This window comes from Hippoglossus stenolepis, chromosome 3 (genome assembly GCF_022539355.2).
Source record: "Hippoglossus stenolepis isolate QCI-W04-F060 chromosome 3, HSTE1.2, whole genome shotgun sequence".
Taxonomy (NCBI): Eukaryota; Metazoa; Chordata; class Actinopteri; order Pleuronectiformes; family Pleuronectidae; genus Hippoglossus; species Hippoglossus stenolepis.
Genome location: NC_061485.1, coordinates 22,231,705 through 22,259,489, shown reverse-complemented (window position 1 = coordinate 22,259,489; position 27,785 = coordinate 22,231,705). Strand labels below are relative to the sequence as shown.

At 42.4% G+C, this 27,785-nt stretch overlaps 1 protein-coding gene across 1 annotated transcript in view; it reads left to right on the top strand.

The window, feature by feature from the left end:
• The first annotated feature begins 18,091 nt into the window (after window positions 1–18,091).
• lrig1 (leucine-rich repeats and immunoglobulin-like domains 1) overlaps window positions 18,092–27,785 on the top strand; it is a 37,473-nt gene continuing 27,779 nt past the window's right edge. Inside the window, exon 1 of the mRNA XM_035152802.2 lies at window positions 18,092–19,130. Coding sequence (XP_035008693.2) covers window positions 18,928–19,130 — 203 coding nt within the window. The 5' untranslated portion in view covers window positions 18,092–18,927. The remainder of the gene's footprint in view (window positions 19,131–27,785) is intronic.

The following is a 27,785-nucleotide window of genomic DNA, read 5'->3' as shown; positions in this document are numbered from 1 at the left end:
GTGCTGCTCATATGAAATATTTTGAGAGCAGCAAGAACCTCCATATGTGGACATGTCTCCACCAGTCTCCCAGCAGCTGTGGAGACGCCAGCAGAACTGATGACCTAATGCTAGTCCTGCTTCATCACGATCACTCCTGAAGGAACACACACACACACACACACACACACACACACACACACACACACACACACACACACACACACACACACACACTCAGGCACACACACACCGAAATACACACCCTCTCTCTGAAGCCAAGGCATTACGCTCCACTCAATCCCAGATTTCAGGCAGGTGCTGCTGTTTGTCCGAGTGTTTGGCAGCACAGTCTTGGATTGCAGCATTTCGGTGCATCTGTATCAGTTTGATATGAGCGGTTACGTGTTCCGAGTGGTATGCCGCAGACCCCACTCGCAGGGCCTCGCTGTTCTAGCAACAAGGTCTCTCAGTCCGAAAGGAGAGTCCAACTAACTATCTAACTACGTATATTCAATGACTTTGTATGAACTTGCATGTGCATGTGTAAATGTGAGTGTACGCACAGTGGGTGTGGTTGTTCACGTTCTTATACAGCACGGAGGTGTGAAGGAAAACAGTGTGTGTTTCCTCCAGGTTTCTGAGAACGAGCCATGCAGCAAAATAATGGGGGCCCCTGCTGCTGCTGGTTATAAATTCTGAATTCAACAAACCAAACTGAGGGTGTCAGGGCACGCAGAGAATATCAACACACATATAGGTGTGTGACTCCAGTAAGAGTGTGTGGCGGTACGTGCGTCTCTCAAGCAATTAACTCTGCTGGAGAGAAGTTTCCATTGTAAATTACAGAGTTGATCATTTATTTTATTCATGAGATAAGACAGGGATTGGTTATCATGCGGTAGGTGAGTGAATATGTGCCTCAGATTGAGTTTACTCATGTGTGAGTAATTTTCACCTGTATAGAGGCTGATGAGTTGGGCATGTTTGACTAGAGGCGTGCACAATGTGTCCGCAGCGACACACTTGTGGTGCCAGAGAGTGGGAGTGGTTTCGAGTGGGGGGGAGAAAGAACTGGTTTGTTATCCCACAAATTAATATCAGCAAACACGGCTCTATCCAAACTTTTCATTTTGATATTTTTAAAGCAATGTTATAAATTAGTTCTACACGTCTGGGTGCATAGGTTGAGGTAACTTATGTGGTACAGTGTGATTTAATGTGCTGTCATTTTATATCCAGGCCATGTAATTTGCATCACTGTGACTTTGTCATAATAATAAGTGTGATGTCCTACTTGGCATCCAGCTCGAGACGCCACGGCTTCTCATTCTCTTGATAAATTCACCTGACATCAGACAAACAAAATGATTTATAAAATAAACTAAACTCAATCGCTAAGCTATTAACTAGGACTACTAGATATACTGTTTTTATTGTTTTAACATTGGCTCCCAGTTTGTTTTAAGATTGATTTAAACATTCTATTGATTATTTTTACGCTCTTCATGGCCTGGCCCCAGAGTATAATTCTAATCTTGTAACTCCCTATTTACCACTGCGCAGCTTGCAATCTTCAGGAAAGGGTCTGCGGTCACTTCTTGAATTCATAGGCTGAAAACTAAGGGGGTACTTTATGTACCTCCTTCTGTATTTTAATCAACTGTTTTCTTTGTACTTTTATGTTGATAATGCTCTAAAAATAAATTATTATTATTATTATTATTATTATTATTATTAATAAAGAAATGGTTGGTACATGTAGGAGATATGCAAATAGAATATTTGGATAAGTAGTATTTATGCACATACTGAATGTTTTTACCCTTTTGTCTGAGTATATACATGGCGCTCATGCAGCTTTTGTCGCTCACAAAATTCTGACAAATTGTCGGGGCATTAAAGTATTCAGAGAACAAGCTGTGACAAACGACTGGGCATTGTCTGAGGATCTATGGAAGATACGAGCAGTTGTGCTGGAGCTCAGGGTGTTGGAGCCACAGGTGTTAAACAGCTAAGCACTTTAGCTGCTCCGGGGGAAAAAATGTTATTGAACCAGAAAAGGCTTCTAAAACAGCCCCTCTCTGCAGGGCAACCCAAAGCCCAGGGGTCAAGGGTCAGGTGAGCAGCAATGGAAGCCATTTGTTTGGTTGTCATGGCTCAACAGGTGAGCCCTGGGTGGAGGGAGCAGGCTTCTCAAAACATCTCACCCCCGGCCAGAGGAAGAAAAATAGCACCAGAGGCTCAGTATCAGGAATGTCCACCACACACGGTCACTCACTCACCACACACGTCACAACAACCCGTGTTTACCCTTATTCCACCCACTGTTCACACCACTGTGTTTGCTTTGTAGCCCTGTGAGCGGAGGCTGCCCCCAAAAGATGCAGGGAGAAAAAGAAAAAAAATGCAAAGAAAACCACGGCCACCATTGGTGCACGGCTCAGTGTTTGTTTTTGTTTGAATGACATAGGGCCGTTTGTCTTTTTTGTCTGTTTTTCAGAGGGAGCCACCAGAGCTGCACCTGTGCTACAAGTGCCTCCGGATTGGGAGCTCCAACGTCCAACTGGGTTGTTTTGAAAAGGATGGACCCTCTGGGTTCGGGCTACAGCAGACTAATCATCACATTGAACATGTTGCTGCACACATTCCTCCTCCCATCAGCCCATTGTACGAACTGTGTGGCCAGTGAAGCATTTTCTATAGAAGCTGCACAGCTCATTTATACAGCTTTTGGGTGACTTCCATTTCTTCACAATGAGACCTGATTGCTTGTTGGCCACAAGTCATTTAAAGCTAATTTTCAAATTATGTCCTACATTTATGGGTAAATGATTTTCTGTGGACGGTTGCAATGTCCAAGTTATAGGATGAAAAAGGGGAGGGGGCATGAAATGCACAGTGGGAAGCAAATGTTATGATTTTCGTAATTATCATGAATAATGGAACATTACGAAATACACAGCTAGAAACTGAACTCAAACTATCAGGAGTTTACTCACAATATAAAAAAAACCTGAATATGATGAAATGTCATAATATTAAATTCATTTAAAAATTAACTTCAATAATAGCAGCTTTCATGTCAATGCATCATTGAAGATATCTAATGATTATTAAAGCTGCAGTAATCATATATAACAAACTATTTGTATTTTAATGATAGTATTGTACAATTGCTACTAAAGGGTCAGAATAATTCTTCCACCAGCTGCATGTGTAGAAGAATAGACATCTTACAGGCTTCTTAATGCACAGCCTGTTTTTCAGACAGCGGAGCGGTCTGCTAACAAGCATGAAGTTAGGGTCCGGAGCTGAACACGACAGCGCATTAGATGAATTATCAGAAGGGGCCATGACTATTTTAAAGCTGTAAAAACAAGGCGGTGCACGTGAAAACATCTGTTGTGTGTGTGTGTGTGTGTGTGTGTGAGAGAGAGAGAGAGAGAGAGAGAGAGAGAGAGAGAGAGAGAGAGAGAGAGAGAGAGAGAGCGAGAGAGAGAATGAAAGACAAAGAGAGAGAAATACAGCAATTACACACCAAGAAAAATATATGGAACATCATTATCTCAATTTTCGGGCAGTCAACAGGCTCAACAGCAAATGTGCAAGTGAACACTCACACATACACACACACACAGATGTCCTGTGTCGTCCCGTCCTGATGGCCTCTGCGATAGAGATAATTATGTTTAAATGCAGCCGTTTAAAGATAAATGAGCAATAGTAAGTAATGCCGGCTTATTTCCCATCTGTCTGTGCATCGCTCGGCAGCTGAGCCTCGTGAATGAGCGTCAGTGTTCTCGAAGCACAGAAACTACTTCAGAGCCACAATTTTTCTCACCAGTCATAAGCGCGTGACATCAAGCGTGCAGCAGCAGCTCAGAGAACGGATAGCACGCACGAAACGATTGTTAGAGAAAGTCACACCTAGAAGGAGAAAGATATAGTTGCAATTTTCCATGTGGAGCGAACACGAATGAAAACCGGTTGAAGGATGGACTTGTTGTTCTTTGTTACCACAACAGTCTGCCTGGTTCTGAAATTGTAAACCAGACAAGAGAGACAAGAGCGTTCAGGCAGGACTTAATGCTTTGCAGGTTGATTGGAACCAGGCCACTGACATGTAGGAGAAGGTTGTTGGGCTGATTGAAAAAGCAACTGTGCAGAGGGAAAATAAAAACGACGGTCCCAGACTGCGTGAGGAGCAGAGGCCCCAGAAAACATCCTGCACACACTTCAACAGAAACTTTACAGCTTCTCCCAGAGAGAGCGAGGGGGAAAATGGCCGGCTGGAGCCTCAGCCACCTGTGTCGATACGTTACTCTGCTTTTGTTTGTCTTAGATTCATCTCTTTTAATGTCTGTTTCCCCTAAACATGTTTCCCTCCTTCTCTCTTTCTTGTTTTTCTGACGTGCTTTTTTCTCTTCCTCCTACTTTCTCAACTTGTCCCGCACGCACACGCACAGACGCCAAACAAGTCCGGGGCATGCAGGTGTGAAGGTTGTGTAAGCAGCTTATCCCAGGTGCAGATCAAATGTTTCTGCTATGACAAATGCTGCGTAGCGTTTCCACATTCCAATACATTATTAATCTTCTGTTTGGTTCTAATTGTTTGAAAAGGCAGGAACTGAGCGGCTGAGTTTGCACATTCGATACATCTGCTGTTTATGTCATATGATACGGAGACTTCAGAGATGTCTCGACAAGGTTAAGCTGGCTGTAAAATGTGTTTGGGAAAGAATGAAAAACAGTTACTTACATTTTCTCAAGTCAGTTCAGTTCCAGTAGAATCTCGTCCACTGTTTCTGGCACGAGTTCCGCCAGATTAAAACCTTGTAATGCAAACTGAAAGCAGATAGAATAAGTGTTTGGTCAAATTGGGTGAAATATGTGCTTAACTTTGCGGAACAAATCATGACGCACAGTCTGCTGAGCCTGACCACAGTCTGATTGATAATCTTGTAAAGAGGAATTACATTGGGGACGTAAGCTTGTCAGAGACACACTGACTCCCATGTGGCAGAGCAGAAGCCCATATAACTGTCACCAGATGCAGTGTTCATTAAACTCTGTAGAGTTATGATGACAAAGTGGCACTGTAAAGTATGAGAGGGTAATCATTTCCATAAATTTGCAGGTTAAACAACTTTGTCTGTGTCTTAATTGACCAATTACCTTTGACATATACTGTAATTTTAATCCAGCGTTGAAGGGTTGATGACAGTAATCGTGTACGTACAGTTTATCTCAATACTTGAGGGAATAAAACCAAAAGCACCTGATGAGTGTAAGACATTTTCAGCCATACCAGTAAGGTTCCCTGGTCTCATTTGCACTGTACAACTGGGTGGATTGCTCTCGAATTTTGTGCAGAGCCTCATAGTCCCCAGAGGATGAATCCAAATGACATGATGGTGATCCTTTGACTTTCCCTCTAGTGACCCCATCAGGTTAACATTTGTGTTTTAAAGGGAAAAATCTCAATTGAGATAGGATGAATTTCCATGAATTCTTCTTGTCTTGTTTTTGTAAACTATTGCACAATATCAGCTTTTCCTCTATTGCACATACCATACCTTGCTGGATGTTTGATTTCTATTGGACGCAGAAGTGTTCATAAAAGTGCGTCATGGTGAAAGTTCAACAATGCTGAAGTTGCACTGTGCTTGCGCTTTGCTCAGTGCAATGAAAAACCATCCGTGCACTCGCCATTGAAAAGACTGGGTGTCAGAGGGTAGCGGTGCCGCTCGTGCATTCTATGTGAAAGGGCCTTAACGATTTTATTACCCGACAGGCACAAGGAGAAACCTGAAGCATTTTTTTTTGCAGAGGACATACATTGGCAGCACAGCGGGGGAGTTTGTCCCCTTACCTTCTCACATCTTCACACATTTCTTCAGCAGCTTGAAGATGCTTCGTTAATCTGTCCAATCAGGCAGGAATTTCCTGTCCGAACTACAGTCAGAAAGAGAGGAGAGGAAAGAGGAGAGGGGAGGAAGATGAAAGGGTCAATAATGGAGAGAGATGGGGAGAAATCATGCAGGAAACATTGGTGTCATTACTGCGGCAGACTGTGCATGTCTGCAGGCACGCACACCCACATTCACACCTGCATATGGGTCAGTAACACTCAGACCAAATGTTGGCTCACATGCCTGCATGTATGCATTCATGCATGTTGACATATGCACACACATAATGCGCAGGGCGTGTAGAGAAACACAATATGGCAAGCATGCATGTCCATAGAAACCTGACAGACAGCAAAAGTAAACAAACTGCACACTCACTGTGGAATAAATATGTTTAAACGAAATAATGAGTTCACAAATAACTGTACGTCTTGATTAATGAATTAGAACTCCATCTAATTCATGCAGAATAAATATGACAGGTCCTGGTCCAGACCAGTCCAGTAGGAAATCTGAGATGAGTGTGTTTTAATCCAAGACAATTAGTCTTCTCCCCTCGATGACTGCCACACTTCAGCACTCCCCGTCTCACCCACACCCCGATTTGATTTCCACTGCAAATTTCCTGTTATGGTCATGTTTTAATCAGCCTCGCCGTGTTTGACTTGGAGGCTCCTCACAGGTGTCAAGAAATGAGATTATTCTTAGGACACAACGTTTGACTTCCCCCCTGCACGAGATGAAGTATCCAGCAGAGGCCGGCATGCTCAAAATATGCTCTTACTATCACAGGAATGCTGTTTTATAAGAATAAAATACAGGGGTGCCGAGTGTTTGTTCTACTGTAATGGATTTTAAAAAAATGTTTAATAATTTTTCCACAATTTGATTATTAAAATAAAGTTGTTTGTGATATTATAGTGTATTTTAGGCCTCTGCTTTCAGGCTGTGCATACAGGAGAGCAGGATATACAGAGACAGAGAAAGGTTGTGAGAGCTGAACTGTGCTGCATCTGCCTCGTCACACTCGGACAGCCTGAGGTGCCAACGCTAAATAAGCATAACAAATTCATCACAGGAGGGTGTGTGTGTGTGTGTGTGTGTGTGTGTGTGTGTGTGTGTGTGTGTGTGTGTGTGTGCGTGCGCGCGTGTGTGTGTGTGCGACAGGAATGGGAACATCAGCCAGGCTTGACAAGTAGCAGCAGCACCTCAAAACTAATCACCACGTCATGTCTGCAGTGCAAGAGGTTAAACTGATCTGCAGGAGTTAAGTCGAGATGGAAAAGATCCAGACGAGTGTGAATGACAATTCATTCCCGTCAGAAGCTGTAATGAGCTAATGGGGAATAAATGCAACCTGTTGAATGACTTCAGCAGTGAAATACAGTGATGCTCACAATATGGGTCTCAGATGTCAAAATCTCATTCTGAACTTGAATTTAATGCCTCGCCTCTTCCAGACATCTGCTGCTTATTCATAGTTACAGAACATATTGAGCAACACAAAATCACTGAGAAACGTCTTATTCATGGGTGTTCTGAGGACTGAGTTTTGCAGTCTGGCATATGGAAGAAATTGTCAAGAGTGAGTGTGTGTAATGCTAGATGTTCAATTATCACATTTCATGGCGTGGAAAATTTGATTTTGCAAACTTGTTTTGAGCAGCATTTCAAATTTGTCAAGGTGCAGAGGAATGTCTATTTACACCATATGGTTGATTCCTATTTTTTACTTTAAGATGATGATAGTTTTATGTTTCACCCTAATGATGTTTCCTATCCCTGAATTTAATTGTGTGTGTTTGTGTGTGTGTGTGTGTGTGTGGTATTACTCATGTTGTGTGGACCTAAACCTGTTTACATATAGTTGCATTTTAGGGACTTGTTTTCCTTATGGAGACAAAAATCAAGTCCCTATAACATAATCATTACATTTTAAGGTGAAGACATGATTTAAGGTTAGGTTAAAGTTAGGTTCAGGTTTAGGTTAGGGTTGACTTAGTGGCTTATTCCTCGAGACTGTCTTACTAAGAGAGTCCCGAGGAAATAAACCAATAAGCCAATGTGAAGTCCTCTGAAGCCATGGAGCTATAACGGTGCTTGAGTGTGTGTGTGTAAGACAGAGACCACGTTCTTTAATGCACATGTCAATAAAAAAGTGTGTGCATTCACATATTAGTATTTTGGCTCTACATGTGAAGCTCTCACTGTGAGACCAGCATTCTTCCAGCTCCAAAGAATAAAGTAGAGGTTCATGCTCAAATGTTATGAGCATCGATCGAGAACTTTTCCAGCTGGATGCACAGACCTGACAGTTTCTGGCTTTGCCTTTGCTCCACTTTATCTCCAGTGTTTGCTCCTTTACGGGGGAGAAAACATTAGCAGAGGGAAATCTCACTTTACCTTTTCCTTTTCACTCATTCCCCGGGTCTCTTATAGACGCCTGCCATAGTGGTAGACTCAGACATTGTTTCAGGGAGAACTTGCCAGCATCAGAGCTCAGATGTGTGGCAGGATGTCTGCTGGGCTGCAGAGGACTTGGACATGCACCAGGAGCAGAGAACATCTGCTGTGCAGTTTAAACAGCAACTGCCGAATCTGGCCAAAAACTCAGGAAACATTATTGTCTGCATGTTTCCGAATAAACAGATGCAGCTAAATGTAATATATTTTCAATACACTGTAAATCAGGCTCTATCTCACCTGCTTCACTGTTAAATTCCTATGATATACAGTCTATAAAAGTGTCCGCAATTTATCCTCCAACCTCTTACTTAGCTTTTAAGACTCCGACCAACCAGTTCCACAAATTAAAAGCCAACCTCTGGATACATTTTCATAAAAAGCTGTTGATAACATTATCTAAACGTTTAAATAAACTCTATTCAGAATGTATATACAGTTGACAAGAAATTAACAAGCTCCTAATTACAGAGTATGAGTTACAGCACACAGCCCCAGGGCTGAGGAGCCATGGTAAATGGCTGAGGGATTAAACGCTCTTAACTGGGCTTCTAATAAAGCCTGAGAAGAGAATGGTGAAAACTTCGTAACTGTGGTTACGATGTTTAATCGCTTGTGGAATCCTACGTGTGTCAGTTTGTTAAATTAGACTTTTAAAGGAGATGTAGAAATTCACCCCCCGCACCCCTGTGCAATCCCTGCAAATGCTTTTAAACACGTCCTGCGTTCCCCGTCAGCCCGATGGAGCAGGAAGGCACACACACACATACACCTACACACAGCCCTGAGCACTGCTCTGTGGGTCTTAAGTGTGCATAACATGGCAGCCATTATCCTATTAGCAGCAGCAGCGCCCTGGGGGCAGGCACGGGGGAAGGAGTGAAGAAAGGAGTGAGGAAACTGGCACTAAAAAAAGAGGAGGTACAGTCAACGGAAGGTGATGAAGCAGCGGCCTGGCCGAAAAGAGGGAGGGAGGGAGGGAGGCAGATATTGATGAGGGAGGTAGAGAAGAAGGAATGAGAAGTGCTCGGGGGAGGAAAACAAGCTGACATGAGCTCAGCAGCTGTGGCTACGGCCGTGCAACAGTAAAAGCAGAAACTGTAATGACAAAGACACAGATTCATATAGGATAGAGGGAAAATGGAGGAGAAATGAGACAGAGATGGCGTGAAGAACATTGAGCTCTAAAATTAAAGCAAAAATAGTTACTATAACCAGGATATACCCACAGAAATGTCCAAATGTCCTTATGAGAACGAACCAGGGGAGCTGCTGCGTGAATATCGTTTGTACTGTACCACTCATGCATTTGAAAGCTCTTTAAAATACTTATTTTCTCTTTGAGCTTCAGCAGAGGCTCTGCCAAGCTTGATTTGGCCGGCATCCGCAGATCCCCGCTCCAAAGTCAATCTCCCCTTTGAACTGCCCAAATAATGGACTTCTCCAACCGCTTCATTATAACATGCTAATTTCCATTATGATTGATTAAACTAAACTGCTCTTCCTCTCTGTCACAGACCAACCCCAAGAGCTCTGTGCACTGCAGGGGCATAATGACGGACTTATGCAAACTCTGTACCCTCTCTACTCCCAATTACCCCCCACACACACACAAATACACGCACACACTCAGCCCTCCTCGCTTTTTCTTTCTTCCTTCCTTCCTTCCCTGACTTCCATTCCTCACTCTCTCTCCCCGTATTCAGCCACCCTGTCCAGGCTCCTTTCACAGGGTCTCTATTGAAGCCAGGGAAAAAGGCTCAGCAGCAGCAGCTGGCCACTCTTTTCACCAGGGCAGGTATAGAGGGGCTGGGAGTTCTCTGCATGAGTGAGCCCCACTCCTCCAGCTCCATTCAGCTCCGCTATTTTGCCTCCGCTATTCACCGGGGCCCTACTTTGTCAGGAACGAGGGAGTGCAGAGAAAAAGGAGGGATCACCCTTTTCTCTCTTTGTACTCTGCATAGCCATGCAAGCCTTCCCAAAGCCTCTGCTAATGAGTTGGCCTCCGCGGTGTTGTGAGTGGAGAGCGAAGCAGGTTTGTGTAAAGAGAAAAGGTTTGATTGATATGGGTTCATTCTCCTCACTGATGGAATGTCAGTCTTCTGTTCATTAGCCAACTTGGTGGTTTTGCTTTTTAAGTGCGTCTGTGTACACCTGCTTTAAAGTTTTCAGATGGAGAACTTGGCAATTATATGTTTTATTAAAATGCACAAGTGCAAATGCAGTTAACTGCGTTTTTTTATGGAATCACTGTAATTTGTGTGTGTGTGTGTGTGTGTTTGTGTGTGTGTGTGTGTGTGTGTCTGTGTGTGTGTGTGTGTGTGTGTGTGTGTGTGTGTGTGTGTGTGTGTGTGTGTGTGTGTCTCTCTCTCTCTTTGGCATCAGTTAACATACCATCTAATTGCCATTTCCCCACAGTTAATGATACACTCAAGATAATGTAATGATGCTGAATGAATTGCTCATAAACATACACATCGCACACCAAGGGAGAGGCCATATGGTCAGCCGTGCAGTAAATGGGTATCCAGTTACTTCAAATAAATTGAATTTTCCACCTATGGCCTGTGGTGCCATTGAGTGTGTTTGAAGGCCTAATTGAATTTAGACTGGCGGACCATACTGATTTAGCTGGCTAATTAGACCACTCAGTAGATATCTGCACGCCGGGGCAATATGTAACCAACCGTGAAATGTGACAGATCAAAGGCAGATCTGCCAATTTTATTCTGCATTGGTTTAAATATAGTAAAGTTCAATATGAAACACCAGATAAGAAAATGGCTTTTCTTACGGCGTATTAGGGCCAATTAAAGGGAAAGAAATTCAGAGATTTCAAGAGGAGTCATAATTGTACTAGAAAAATAGTTGTAATTTTAGTCTTAATAAAACAAGAATGAAGTCATAATTTTAGCCTAATTGTTATTTGACAGGGGGAATATCAGAAGATCAGGATTAAAATGAGGAATCGGGAGCATCTTGTTAAGTTATACTTTAGTAAAAGTTTCACAAATAACACAATCTTTTCACACATCAGTACCACATTATCATATGTATGACTTTGAAAAGATTGTGCAGGAAACTTAGTCTATTCTTAAGAAAGAACACAGACTTGGAGGATGTTGCCTCTTTTGTGGAGGAAATGTCTGGTCGTGGTCGACTGTAAGGCTGTTGTTAGTCACATCTGGGGTTTCGTAGTTTCTCAAGAAACAATGAGATTTTGGATCCAGAAAGAGTGGAAATAATGGGTTCTCCTCGCTGCTTATTCCTAATAATATTTTTGTCTTCATTGTCGTAATACTTCATCTATTTTTTCTGTGAAAATTGAAACTTTATTCTTGTAATATTATCAAATATCTGTGACGCTTCTCAGACATCCCTGTCATGGAATCTTCAGGAGGTGAAACGTCTTCAAGAAACAGAAGCAAGTCCAGCTGCCTATGTTGTCCAACTCCTGAAGTAATATTATATCATTTGTCTTCATTAAAGTACAACCACATTGTCATAACACTACAACTTTTCATCCTCGTTACTACTTTATATAACAACATTATTCTCAAAATCTCAAGAATTTTCTTTTCTTCAATATGGCCCTAATACTGTGTCGTACTGCAATTTCAAATCTAGGTTTTTGTAGTGAAATATGCAGAAAGGGCACAGAGCTTAACAATTCCAACAGTGATAATTACAGTATATTCCATGACATGACAAAAGCTATGTTTAAACCACTGTATAGAGAAAAGAGAGAATGGGATCGCTTCTTGGTGCAAATGCACTCACACTAAAAACACAAAAACAAAGAGTGCTGGCAGACATGAAGCTGTTTGGCTGCCGCAGCCGTGCAACACAGAAGTCACCTTTCAAAGAGTGAAACGAGCACATTCCTCTCCTTGCACCGAACAAAAACTGTTCCAGGCCATTGCTTCTTTTATGAAATATTCAACTGACAAGGCCTATTAAAACAACCATAGCCAAATCCACAAGAGAGTGGCCCTTCCCCACACTGCCTGTCAAAAGAAGCAGTAAACCAACAAGGCACGGCTTTGATTTTGGTCTTCGCAGGGTGAGGATGTGAGCAATGTGGACACAAGTAAACACCTGCTGAAAGGACATGGAAACAAACTTCCATTTTGCCCCTACATTCAACAATGCATACCTTCATCGTGGCTGACACTTGCAGCTTGAAGTGTAAGCAAAACAGACTGGGCGAGCACCTCCAGGCCACGCCCACCTCATGATGGAACAGGTTGGGGAGCTGGTATGGTTTGTCTCTCAACGCTTGCCGTTGGGATGCCGAGCCGCGAGCCTTACCTACTGACAGGAACTTGGCACGGCACAGGCTGATTCACTCTCCTCATTAGACAAACAGTGATGAGAAATGTAAATGTTAGCACACACTTTCAATATAGATAAAGAAAATATTACAGGGAGAAGAATAGCCAGAGCTGTGTTGTTTAGACACCTGCACACCATGTGGTTGTGTTGAAGACAAACAGCCAAACCACAGTTGAGTCTCCTTTATTCAGATAAGCTTCTTTTAACAGTTGTTTAGTTCATGACCTGGTTGAAACAGAAGTCCTTCATATGGCTGGTCTAATTGGTCACAACAACAATTCATTTATTTGACCAATTCTTGGATTTGTAAAAAATATACTATAGGGTAGTAGTGTAATACAATAACAATGTATTTACAACGGTTTTAGACAACATCTACTTCTTAGTTTTTTCTTTTTAGAGCGCTTTCACACCTACCTTGTTAGGTCCGGACATTCAGACCTTTCATTTCAGTCCAAACCAAAAGCGATGGTCTGGGAACCATGGTTCAGTTCATTTGAAGCTTGAAAACTCTTTTTGGGATCAATCGGAGTTTTGGAACATCTGCAGGAAGTTGAGAAAGCTTTAAACAATAGAAGAAGAAGCAGATGTAGAAGCAGCTCACTGGACTGATTGCGGTCAACGACAACACTTCAATTTAATGTGGGAAGTGTTTTGTTTGGAGCACATCAACACCAACCTCCTATTATAAACAAAAGTTCTTGAATCTCTTTGTCTCTCCAAATCGACAGCCGACTTTATTTCTGCGGTTGTAGTTAACATTTCCATGGTTACAGCAAGCTCCAACAATCCCAGATGACACTATTACAGCTGAGAATTGTGGGTAGTTTAGTACTTCTCATTGACATTGCGAATAAAACACCCTTTCCTTTTCCTTTCCCTTTTCCAGCTCAATTGATATTATGAACTTGTGGCTACTACAGGAGCAAATAACATTGTTTCACAATCTCTTAGCTTGTGATAAGTCTACCTTGGATGGTTACAATATTATGGCCAGTAATGAAGATCTATATTCAGAAAATCAATGGGAATTTTACCTGCAGAACTACACTGTTGAGCTCTATAGGGGGCTGGCAGGAAAAGTTTGGGATAATGTCAAAAGCCTCTGACTTTGAAATTTGTGCTCTCACATACAGCCCCTACAAAAAAATCAAGTGACCTATATACATATGTAGTTTAAGTTATTAATGGTAATGAACTGCTAATCAAGTAATCAGTGACTTTTGTGTTGCAGCCAAACAGGAGAGGTAAAACAGAGCCTTTAGTTCAGATTGTGTTGGATAAGAGATTTGGTCAGTTCCCCATGAGTCTCATCACTCTGCGTTTTGTCCCTTTACATTTTTCCTTTTCTCTACATCTGTCTGGCTTTTCTCTTCCCCCGCTTCACTCATGTTCTCCCCCTTGTCGGCCACGCATCACGCCACTTAGCAGTCAGCCTGCTATCGACAGAAATGACCATGCTCTTTCTGCTTCCTATTAGCCAGGCATCTCCGTGCTCCCTGCAACACCCGTTAGCCACGCAGTAAGAGTATGATGAGTTGGCCGGGTTTCACGCCTCTCCATTTTATAGTTGATGAATAGCTGCAGCAGATGGTTTGTTATCTTTGAAGATTCCAGCAAGACGAGCGTGATGAATTGCTCCAGGCCTTACACAGTCATCCCCCGTCTCACCACCACCACCCTCACGTTACCCCTCCAGCATCAGAAAAAGTGAAATGCGAACAATATGTAGTTGACTCATCAGACGCACCTAAAGAGCTACTGCTTTCTCTTCTCTTATACCAGCCTCAAAATCTTTAGTCCGCACTGACACCTTCATTCTAATCCAGATGTGTAAACACTAATATGGTTGGTTTAAAAACAAAATGCAGCAAAAAGAGACAAGGGCTCATCTGGTGCAGCCATTATCTTCTTTACAATGCACGCTTATGACATGCACTCTTCTCATCAGTCACAACTTCACACAGCAGCACACGGAATAAGCCGGGCAGTTATGGTAGCAAAAGCTGCTAATGCTTTCCTTACAGTGTGAATTCTTTGTCGGGCCCTCTGTTTCTCAGATCATGCAATAAATCAATCAATACCCGGAGAGAAATATCACCTCAGGCTGGTGCCATGTGAAATGTCTGAGGCCAGGGAAAGACACTCGTGGGTGTAAAAAAGGGGCGCACATGTTCGCTGCCATTAACCTATGACAAATACCGTATAAAATGAGTACAGTGCACACATGAGCAAAATATCCATGCTCATTAAGATATAATATGAATTAAGTCCCCTAAAAATTTGTTTTTGCAGCGAAAACACAACACATGAAAAATGTGAGTTACTGTGTAATGCAGAACATTGCAGCATGTGCTTTATCAGTGAGAAGAAATAAGATATTTAATTCATCATGTAGAAATTGGTTGACCTTTATCAGGCTGGATTTACAAATACAACAAGTCCCAAACTTTTATATTAATGCACAAACATTTCTCGCGAAGGACCCTTGAACCTGAGCTTAGCGCGCGTATTAGTAAAGTTATTTGTGTGCCAAGTCATCCTGAGCGGGTCATCCAGCAAATAAATCACATTAAAAGACGTGTCAACAGTCCCCTCGAAATAGACCCCCCCAAAATACCTGGTCCACATGTCCCAACTGTTGAAGGAATGGAATCAAAATGCAGGGTTGAGCATACTTGGGATGGCTGAAATTGTCTGCATCCTGACACTTGGGACCAAAATGTGCACAGAACGCCTGAAATACTGCGACAGACCTGAAATAAAGAAAATGTAAGTGCAAATCAGTCTGATCATCAAAATCTTGTGAAAAAAACTTTTGAATTCAGTAATTCTATTATTCATAGATGCAAAGTGGGTAGATGGTCGATCTTAGTTCTGAAAGACACACTCGAAAATGTTTAGTTCTTGTCTTGATTAATTAAAACTCAATGCATAATTTCAATTATTGCGCTATTATAAGTTGCCATAATATACTTTCTCTACTTTTCAAAGGTACTCATATCAATGAACAATTTATCATTAAATTCACATTTCAGAGTCTAAAATTACTTTTTTAATCTTGGGATCCATTAATCATGTATTCTTTCCAAAGGCGTTTTACAAACAAGCTCCAACTCTCCGAGTATTACGATTTCCGGACGAGCCCTAGAAATTAGTCGTCCTCCATTGCTCTTTTTTTCCATCACCAGTGAATTCATGTTTTAACAGCGTCTCATTGCTCAGATATTTTTCTTCCTTTGCTACCAAGAGTCGGAGGCCTCACCTGTAGGCTACTGTGCTCACTCACACATGCATGATGCAATGTGAGACCTAACTGAAAAAGGAACAGGGAACCGTGCCACTGAACTGCCTGCAGTGCTACAGGTGTGAATATCTGTCTCCTCGCCTACTGTGATTAATTGCAATGAAATCTGGGGACTTCTCCCAGTGTGAAGTGATCACAATGGCTCTGACAAAGATCAATACCATCCGTCAGTGGGAGGAAAAATAAAAAATGTGATGAGAAAAAAAGTGTTCATGCGGCCATGAGGCTGACAAGACCACTGATTTACTGTAGATGTGTATTTTTTAAGAAAACGTCTAAGCTTGACTTCAGCCTTTGGGAGGACTTTTGTGCTATCATGTTGCCATTACGTGGCATATACTGAGATGGTGAAAGGAACAAGCAGATGCATAAAACACACATGTACATGGGTGTGCCTGCACAGAAAAGTATACACACCTTGTTAGCACCCAATCAGGAACGCAAGATGCTCGGATACTCCAGTGGTGGAGGAGGTGTTCAGCTCCTTACATAAAATTACATCAATCCTATTTAAATATACCAAAAAACAAGTAACATTTGCAGTCAAAATTTAACCAAAATTAAACTATACTAGTAAAATGTAAGTATTAAAAATGAAAAGTGTTATTCATGTATAATAACTTATAAGCAACATTTTAACAGTTTTAATTAACTAATGAATCATTATTTATTGGTTATAGATCAAACAATGTGGAAGTAGACAATGTAAAGTAAGTGATGTGAGCCTCACCTTTCCCAGCCACAGCATTAGTGATGATTACACATGAATGCATCAATAGTTACAATCCCTTAATATGTATTATTGTGAAATGGACCATTTGACATAATGATAACTTTTGCTTTTGGTACTTTTAAGTATATTTTGATGCACGTTTGTGATTTTGTTGCTTTAACTTAATTTAACGATCTTAATACTTTTTTCGCCACTCCAGCTAAAGAGTAGAATGTGTTGCTTATTATTGTATTACAATGGGCCCAGTGTTGATAATAATAATAATTTTGCTATATATAACACTCATAGGCACTTAGGTTAAAAACCTTAGAAAGCAAATAACTATAAATAACTATGAAGTACGCTTCTATATACTACTACACATATACTCCTATTACTATTTTTGCTACTATAAAATTCACATAATTAATGACATTAAAAACTGTTATTTGCAACTTTATTTGCAAAGCAAGTAGCTGTAGCAAGTGCATTGAACAGCACAATGCTACCAGTCAGGCCTTAGAAGAAGAACGGAGTTAAGTACCATATTTCAGTAAATGCAGCCTATGCTGCTTTCCACTGCTGCAGCTGCACACTCAAAACAAACAAACAGTGCACAAGAAAATTCACATTGTCAACTGAACACACGCATCCAGTTTTGTCGGACTGTGCAGTACATTTAGAAATGAGTTTAGGCACACACACCCAACGCAGTTTGATTCAGTTGCAGTTATTTCTCCATGCACCTCACCGTCTCTTCACATTTTCTCGATAAATCACACTCTCAGATTATAGCACTTTAAGGCCACTTCATATCACTTGGGTTCAATACTCTGCCTCAGTTACTTGTGTCTTTCAATCACCTAATACTTAAAATATTGTATTGTCAATATCTATCTATCTATCTATCTATCTATCTATCAGGATATCTGGGCTATAAACAAACACTAGTTGCTTTGCAAATCCCTTGTGTAAAATCAGGAGAAAAACATGACACACACCCTCCTCTCTGACTTGTTTCTTTTTTTACACATTTGAAGACAAACACTTTACACGGAACTGTTGCGGCGGCACAAACTAATTATGTTATTATGGCTTGTTATAATGCGATTACAGCGCCTGATCTGGGTGACGGTCTCTTTAAGAAGCAGTGAGAGTGAGGGGGGCGGGAGGAGGAGGGGGGGAGGGGTGCGGTTTCACACCCCGGGGTGGGAAACGGGGGCGGGGACACAAACCGCTGAGTGACAGCCGCTCAAAGGGCTCCCCGACTCCGCGAGGCGCCGGCGGCCCGCCACGACCAATGGGAGCGGAGCTTGATCCGCCCGTCAAATCCCACTGGCCAATCGCTGCGAGCCGGGGGGGAGGGCTCACTGGGATCGCTGTTGTGCATCCAACGTGGGACTCCGGAGGATCGAGCAGGAGAAAGGAAAAGTAACCGTAGACAGGGAGAAACTCATGGTGGAGGTGCACGGACAGAAGGAGGCGGACTGGGCTCTACTATTAACCGGATCGTCGGGATTTGGCGGCCACACATCGCACCTGATAAGCGGCTGGCGGACTCCCTCTCTTATCTCAAACTTGGATTTACTGCGGCGGCGGCGGCAGCGGAGGAGCGCAGCGCAGATTTGGACTGGAAGCAGCGCTCGGCTTCAGGGACTCGGGAGGTTTCGGCACGGCTCCCGAGGGACTTCACTTATTAACGACCGGCTCCACTTCATGGTGGACACCACGGCACCGCGGTTCTTCCACCGGGCTCCAGCTTCAGTGAAGTTTCTTACAACAGTTCCGCTGCTGCTCCGCGGATCCACAGTTTCAGCGCTGCCCGGTGTCCTCTCCCGCTGGTGCGTGTTCCCAAACATGGCACCCCGAGCTGTGGAGAGAGTAGACTTCTAACATTTGTATGAACGAACTCTTTCCAAGTGGAATTGAAGTGAGGCGACATTAAAGCTGCCCGCTGTGAACCACCTCTGACTTTTTTTTTAGCCTGCGTCGGGGAGCGGAGGAGAAAGTTGGACTGGGAACTTGTGTCCTACACTGACTGGGATGGAAAAGGTTTCATTTCCTGAGCTATGTCGTGTATTGGCCAGTGGAAGCTGGAGGAGATCATTTAATGTGCTGTAAACGCCATTCAGCCCCAACGAAGCTTCATTAATATCCCGGTTCGTGGGGTTGCGAGGAGAGAGCTCGGCGGCCGCGCTATTAAAGCTGGATACAAAATGGCGGCTTCCCTGGGACGATTTGGATGTGTTTGTGCGTGTGTTTTTTATTTAATCCTGACGGTCGGACTGTTCGGTACTTGTGGACTGGGCTCAGACCTGCCCTGTGCCCAGAACTGTACCTGCAGCGGGGATTCAGTGGACTGCAGCGGCCTGGAGCTGACGGAGACGCCCGTGGACCTTCCTGCTCGGACCGTCTCCTTGTAAGTAAAGCGCTCAGTGGCCCCGCAACTATTTATTGACCAGCCCCATAACGGGGTACCACCACTGCTTATTAAGAAAAGAGAAAGTGCAAGATAGCATAGAGACTGTAAAAACTTTTTCAAGTCAACGACACAACTAATTCGCAATTATAAACGGACCCAAGCTGCTGCAGCGTTTCTCTCCAGGAATCTAGTCTAATTAGATTTTTGTGGTAATGTGGTGAGGCATAATTGTCCCTCATCTTCAGCAGGGAGAGGCAGAACACCAGTCACAAAAGTTATGTCAATTCCTTCGTCATTATAAAAACTTTGACGTGAGTAAAATGAAACTGATCCCCTTTTATTCGGGGACCCCCTGTTACCCCCACGAAGTCCCATCAGAGGTCCCTGCACCCCACTCTGGAAACCAGTGGAACAACTCCACTACCAGCATTTGTCTTTGCTGGGGCAGTTGTTACACACTGTGTTTTGATTAGGATTAACGTTTATTCAAAATTCACATCAACAGGCAAAGTGGAAACTTATTTGCGAGCAAACCACCTGTAGTATTTTAGGATTTATTGTGTTTTTCAATGTTGTCTAGAAGCATTTTTTTGTATTTGGTGTTTACTAAATTGGACTTGCTGACTGTCAGTCATACAGTTGTTTTATAACTTGCAAGAAGGATGAAGTGCACAAACCTTTCATATATAGCAGGATGGTGCACATCAGAATACTCTTTACTGGTGAAATGCCTTGCCCAAGAGCATAGAAAATGATTGTGTCTGCTCATTTGAGAAATCCGTCTACATTCTTTTTCAGCCCATAACTTCTTAACAGATTGGCTTGTATTTATCTGATATAATATACCTTAATTTAAAGTCAACTTTCATTCAAACGTAACCAAGTACTAGAAGTCTAACTTAATGTTAAAGACCGTCCCTTATCATTGTCCTGTGCACTCAGTGAATTTTGATATCTTTCATGGTTTCTGACACATGGATACCAGATGTGTGCATTCTAATATAGCTATCTAAAAATGAATTCATGTTTACAGTATCAGACGAACAAACTGTCCTCTCAGGGTGCGTAAACAAATGGGCCCAAACGTGTCATAACAAATAAAGGTCTGCTTTGTTCAGTCAGATTTATGATGGGTATTATCCTAATTCTTGTGTCAGTGTTTCTAGCCATAGTTCACAAATCACATTTCTTATAAATGAAGGATTGGTCAACCAGGGCTGACAACAGTTGAAACATTGTTTGCTGACTCGTTTCGAAAATGAGCCAATTTGAGGCATTTTTATGAAACATCCTCCGGTGCTTAGGAAACTTAAGCACTTATCAACAATTTATTTACAGACAACACTACCCTCTGTCCTCCTGCTCTCACGGCACTGTATTGCAAACACTACGACCAGTGGCAGTTGTGAATCCTCACTGACATTTCAGACATCTGTTTGTATGTGTTTCTGGGAACGTGGTGCAAAGACTCTTCTGGCTCCCAGGTTCCAGTGTTAGGCAGTTTTTCTTCTCCTGGGAAGGGAGGAATGCAACTTTTAAAAAAGTTCTCAAAACACATGAATAACTGCACTTGTGTCCAGGTAGCCTCATTGCCCCGAAGCACCACTTAGCCAAGTTCAAGTGCAGACGCTGTTTATCACGCACGTACACAGACACACTGCTCTTCCTGTCCTCCTGGAGAGAGGACAACTATTGTTGGACGGCTGTCCCAGCTGAAACAGCTGCTCTAAACCTTCTGGTTTGTGAGTCCAGTCTCACTCCATGCCGACTTCTTTTTATCTCGGCCAAACCTTATCGGCCGAGATTTAAGGTCCCGCAATCTTGTTGTTCTCAAAGGGAATGGCTTCATGGCTTTAAATTATCTTTTAAAACACCTAGGTTGCATATTTCCACACCACTTGTGATTGTCACATTATGTTGGCAGGTAACTCAAAGGGAACCTGTTTCTATTCCCCTGAGGTTTCCAAACGAGCTTGATCAGTAGATGATTACTGTGAACCCAAAAGACAACATTTTGAACAATTTCACTTGTGGCCTAATGCGATCCTATATGTTTACTCACGCCAAGTCCTGTCCACATGGATGGAATGACTTTGTGTTGTGGATTTAAAGTTATTTTAGTTTTTGAGTTCTGCCTGTGCACAGAAGTACATATGAGCTGGTTGTGGATACAAGTGTGATACTATTGCAAATAATATACAAAGGATTATAGGACAATGGGGTAACGGTAATAACTGTATTCTTTCAGTGTTAGTGTGCACAGTGCCTTAGTTTGAAAAAAAAAAAAGCGTGTTTATTCTCCTCTACCTCCCGGCATCTGAGCCAAGTGAAATCAGCGTGGAGTCAACTGTCTCTGTTATATTTACCCCAGGGAGGGAGCAGCAGCAGTAGAAGCAGCAGCAGTGGTAGGGACTAGGGAGGACAGTATTGGGTGGCTTTCTGTTCTACATAATGCAGATGTAAGACTTGGAGGAGAATCTCAATAACCTGAAACACCTGTAGGTTTTGGCAGTTAAATAAGTAGTAGTACAAGGCTAAAACATGTTATTGCAGTTGTTAATCAGTAAGAATCCTGCCAATTAGTTATACATATACATGTGGTTTGTACAACCACTTGCAGACTTGAAAAGTGCTCTGCGTTCTGCTCTGCTCTCTGTAAAATTAAGATTACTCAAGCAGAGCGGACCAATCCAGCTTAAAAAACGAAAGGACATTTCCCACCCTTTTGTGGGTGAAGAATGATTGCACTGTCAGGTAGCTTTTTGCAGTTACATCTTTACAGGCTTAAAATTGGTATTACAGTTATGAACACTGCAATGGTGCCTCAGGACTTGCATTAATACTATCAGAGAGGAACATTTGTTAAGGAGAGTCATCCTCTCTCCTCCAGGCTGTAGGGAAGTTGCAGACTTTTTGTGGATTTCAGCAGGTAGTAACGAATACGGGCAACATACTCACACTGTCTAGTGGATGTATTGCTTTGACAGAGAATCTACTTTTACATTAATGCATGCAATTAAAGAATTGTTTTGGCTAACCCATAATAGGCAGTGGTATGTCAGCATTTGGGCTCTGATGTTGTTGGTGTTTTTTTTAGGAGTTATTCTTAAACCCTGAATGAATGTTTGTCCCAAGAAGATAGATGGTTAGAGGGTACATTGGGGTAGTTTATCCATCACAAGCTGTCCTGTGGCTTTAGGTGAAGGAAATAAACCTAATGCTTTCCACTTGTCAAAATAATCTGCCTTCAGGACCCTGATTTTATTGGTCCCCTGTGAGAGCGTGGCCTTGATGAGGATCGGGGAAACAATCATGTTGGCACATCCTGGCTGTGCAGACGGAGTTAAAAAGGATAGATGGTGAAGGGTTGTGGTTAAGACGTGTGCTTGAATTAGAATGAAACATACCCTTGAGAAGAGAGCATATTAACCACGTAAAGGAATGCTAACTCCACTGATAATTATTGCAGGAACATTAACCATATTCTATTGCTTCACATTTGTTCCGCCACTGTATTCACCAGCATGGTGCAAACACTTGAGGTTAAAGGGCTAACAGCTTCTTTAAAGCCTCTGCAGTCCTAAATTTCTTTTTCGGACACATCCTGTGCTGTCTTACATCAGTGCGTGTAACATTTAATAAACTGACCACCAGCCTCAGATGTTTTTCCCTTGTTTCTGATTGATGAATAGGCTAATAACATTCAAAGCAAGTTTGCTCTCACACAGTCACATATAGCCTCTCAGGAGTGGTGCCTTATCTTATTTGTGAGCTGGGTAATGTGTATAAAAAGCATTTTTGCCCACAGTGCCACTGGCGTAATGGGATTTTGCAATTAAATAAAAGCATGAGCATTACTGACTTTGCCTGCGATCTCTGTGGTTGGCTAGAGATAAAGCAGATACATGTTTCCTGTTAGCTTCAGAGTTTTTCTCATGTGAGAGTGTAAAATCCTTTTTACTGTTACAGAAAAGCCACAGATTTTTATGAGGTTTGTCTTTTATTATCATTTGTCAATGTTGTGTCCTTCACCAGAATGGTAACCGACCTGCGGCCACTCTGGTGAGAAGCAAGAGGAAGCCTGATCTTGATTGATCACCCTCGTAACCTAGCATTTCCCAAGCGGTTTCCAAGGTTTTCCAATGTACTGGCCATAATGCATGATATACACCAAAAAGTTTTTCTGTGACTCAACCCCAAGCCATAGCCTTAAACCTCACAGTACAGCCTTATTGGTAAACACTACCCCCAAAAGTTGGTTTTGGCTTCTGCCCACAGGAAATGGGTTTGTGTTGGTGGTTTCCGGAGAGAGGCTGGGAGCTTAGCTGGCTGGTTGCGGACTGGTCGGAAGAGGGTGGAGATGCACATCACCTGGCCTGGGGGAACTGAAGGAAAAGTTGAGGGAGAAGGGAGGGGGGCTTTTTCCGCTCACTGAAAGGAGGTGTTTTGTCAATGTCACGGTCTGCTGCTGCTGCCTCTGTCTTCAGACTGGTTCCACTAGTTTGTGAAAGTCTTGTCGCTGGTCAGAAACCTCATCCACTGTCACATGTGTTTAAACACAGTGAAGAAACCCAGAAGAAATTAAACATTACAGTTCTGTCTACTTGTTTGTCACTATTAATATTATTTTTAAATCTTTTCTCTTAATCTTACTTATTGATAATAAGCATGTTAACTAATCTTTTACAATAGGACTATGATAGGTTGGCTTTCTTTCACGAGCAGTTCTGTTGTTTATAAGTTTGAACAAGGACTGATTAATACATGAAGAATAATCTTCATAAATACTTCCTCTGTAGATGAACCTTTCAGCAGTTGCTGCAGAGCAGCAGCAGCAGCAGCACTCAGTAGGGCTGTGCCCCTTGTGGTTTTGAGGGCATTTCTCACTACGCAGCCTTGTAATTTTGTGGTATTGCAAGTGATTTTTTACCAACTTTGTTTATTGTCATAGTTTCCCCGGCCTCATGACTTGCACGTTCTCTCGCAGATGTTTTAAAAGTCACAACTCAAGCGTTTGAAAGGGTTTTGGGTGATATTCTAATTGCCACAGTTTTTTATTGGCTATTTGTGTTAAGTTGCGTACAGTGATTTTCCCAGATGGAGATTTGTATGTGATCCTCTTTTAACCAGCTGAGATGGTTCATGCAAAACATAAGTTATGAACAAATTACAAAGGAAGCACTAAGGTTGAGCTCCTGCTCTTATAACAACAGATAAAGTCTGACATTAACATGAAGATATGGAATGAGCTCATGGCCTTGCACTGGCTTTAATGACAATCAAACAGCTGCTGCCACAAGTCATCCTGCAGGAATCCAGTCACTGAAATGGATGGGCCCTTTTGTGAAGACACTTCAGTGTGCCAAGTTTTTTTTCCACCTTTCCCTCTCCCCTGAAGTCGGTGTCTACAAAGTGGGCTTGATCGATGAATCATCTGTGAATTCTCTACATCTGGTAAGAGTTTGGAAATCTGGAGAAGGGGTTAGAAAAAAAGCGTGACTTAGACAGCGAGTGAGAGGTACTGTGCAAGCGAAGCAGCTTCTAAACCCCAGAAAACAGGCAGTCCTTCGAGAAGTGAGTGAAGCTGTGAGGCCTGAATCAGGCCAATTTTTTTCTCTTGTAGCCCTCCCCCCAAAATATGCCTTTGTACTTTCTGATTCTGCAGAAAGGAGCATCTCACTGTCTAGACAGCCACACATTTGCATGCAATTAGATTGTAAAGATAGCATGGTCCACTATTTAGACACTTCTTTCTCCACTGTCTGGAGTGTAGTTATTTCTCTGCTAGTATAATAAACAATAAGTAGGGGGAAAAAATGTCGAACAATCCGTCTTTCTTTCTTCACTTTGAAGTTGCGAGCATAAGGTCAGCTGTCTGCACAGTACTAAAACAGTCCCACTATAGAGACATACAGTGTTTATGTTATTTTTTCAGATTAATTGTGGACACTCATTTCCTTTTTCTCTTAATGAGTAGTCTGGCGCTGGTCGTTGCAAATTACAGTGTTATCGCACCAGAATCCAGTGTTTAATGCATGAGCATGATCTTGTGTGTGGACAGTGTGTGCAAACACTCTGAAGGACATGCAGTGTGGACAGCATGAGCGTTATTGTGGTTTTCATCTGGAGTGTCCAGGCTGGCATCGCAAGGCCTGGCCATCGGTTCATACAGTGCCTGGGGCTAGTGCAGACCCCTTTCCCAACCTTGTCCCTGTTTGTTTTGAGTGCTCCACTTCCATCTCCTGCTTCAGACCCAAAACCAACCAAGCAGAAGAGAGCTGCAGTGCACATGGCCCCAAGATGTGGCTCGCCTTCCTGCCTCGGAAAACTTCAGAAACTGAGTCACGCTCCTACGCTGATTTCAAGGGCTCGAGCAGCTCCTTTGTTGTGTTGTGTGTGTGTGTGGGGGGTCTCTAATGCAAATGTTAAAATATGCTGACCCCTTCAGCACTACACATCTTTGATCTTTATACTTAGATACTTCACCCCCCCAATCTTACATTTACTTATTCTTCTTCTCTGATTTTAAAGAATCACATTTATCATTAAAATGGCTCGTCTTGTTCATCGGCTCAAGCTTTTAACCTTGTCACATGTGGTAAGACATGGTCTGTCTTTTTCTCTGGCAGTTTCCTTCCTCTGTTTGGCTGGTGTATAAAAATGGTGGGCTGAAGCCTTGTGTACACTCTCACTGCAGTTGCCTGGCTATAAACTGGTCTTTAATGACAGGAAGAGTGGTGTGTGTGTGTGTGTGTGTGTGTGTGTGTGTGTGTGTGTGTGTGTGTGTGTGTGTGTGTGTGTGTGTGTGTGTGTGTGTGTGTGTGTGTGTGTGTGTGTGTGTGTGTGTTCCTCCCTGACACAGGTTATTATTTGCCCAGTTTTATGATGCTCTGAAATCGACCACATTAAAGGGCCTTTGTCTCCCAGCTGGGCTGCAGAAGGCTCATCACTTCACACTTCCAGTGAGCAAAGTTCACGCTGCATTTATCTACATTAGAAACAAGGAAAGATAATGATGATATATCTCCTTGTGTGTAAGTTCCCTCTCCCATCCTCCTGCCCCGCATCTCCTCTCTCCCACACGCAGACTTAATGCTGACTTACAAGCATAGTGTCATATGCTATGACATCACCCTGCACTCCCACCTTTCCTCTACTCCCACAGCACCAATATGACAACTTTTTCGTAAAGCTGTTTAATGAGATTTATATGTCAAATCAGCTGCATGGTCCAGCAGTGACCATCTACTGCAGCCTCCCTGCCCTATTTTTCTCGATTTATCTTCCAGGCTGAGTTAAGATTGAAGCCAATGTTTCCTTCCAGTAGTTGACTGATGATCAGTTGATCCAGCAACTAATTTTGTTCAGCCTATAATAATAATGATGATAAATGCCCTTCTCGAGAGAAAAGCAAAGAACCTCTTATCTTAGAAGTTGTAACAAGCAAACTTTGTTTTCATATTTGAAAGATTACTCAATCAATGATCTAAGTAGTCATCAAAAAAGATTTACTAATTAGTTAACTAACCTTTAGTTTCATGACTAGTATAGTGACATGTCTTCATAGCAACAGGTGGTTGATTATTTGTATGTCTTTGTGATTTTTATATGTTGGAAGCTAGTTGTTTCATTTCTGTTGTGTTTAATAGAGAACCTTCTTCCTCCTGATAAGTCACTCAGTCTCAGTGTTTGTTGTTATTGTTAATGATGTGTGTGTGTGGGCTGGTGCTGGTGGTTGGGTTGTGCTGGCTCTATGGGGTTAGAGGGTGGCAGTGTTTTTCAGACCAGCCCTCACTCCAGTTGCCCTTGTTTTTTTGTGTCTCTGCAGTTCTGCTGACAGATAGAAGGTCATGTCGACCTCTATGCTCAGTGATTGTTTACTTGAACACGCATGTAAACACAATGTGCAATTTATCGAAGTCAGCAAAATGATCGAGTTCATGTTTATATATCGTATGAAAAGTTGATGGCCATTGTGCTTGGAAAACATGAGCATTAAATGTGCAATTAATACATTTATTTTAGTAATAATTTAATGAAATGAATGTAGAAAATCAGTCATTGTTGCAGCAGTCACATGAGCTTGAATTCAGTGGGGGAAATGTAGTACTGGGCTAAAGATGCAGGCTTATTATCACTCACTTTCTATGATTTAGTACCTGGCAGAGAGTGCTTTTGATTTTGATCCCGCTGACTAATGTCAAACAGTGCTGCCCCTTTGTATAAACTAGTTGTACCATACAGTGGAATGCAGTGTTTGAAACTTTCAGGGCTTTCAGAACTAAATTGCTTTGTAGTATTTGCCATGTTTTTAATCACGGCGCCAGTTCCCATTTCAACTATGCCTCCTGATTGGTAGAATTATATTTCATTAACTTGTTCTTTGCATGTAGTGTAGAGTTTGGCAGGTTATTTGGATGGTTCTTATTTTTTCTCAGTATGTTTGTTTCTTGGTGTGTACGTCTCGCCCTCCCCCCAGTAAAGAAGTCAGAAACTCTTAATGACTTCTAGGCTTCTGATCCCAGCTCGGCAAATTCTTGCAGAAACGGCACGATTGTAAGGTCACTTTCTGGAAAGCATTAACCACGCATAGCACTGGCGTCTCTCCCCGCCACCACCCCACCCCCTCTTCAACAGGGAGAGAAGGGGAGG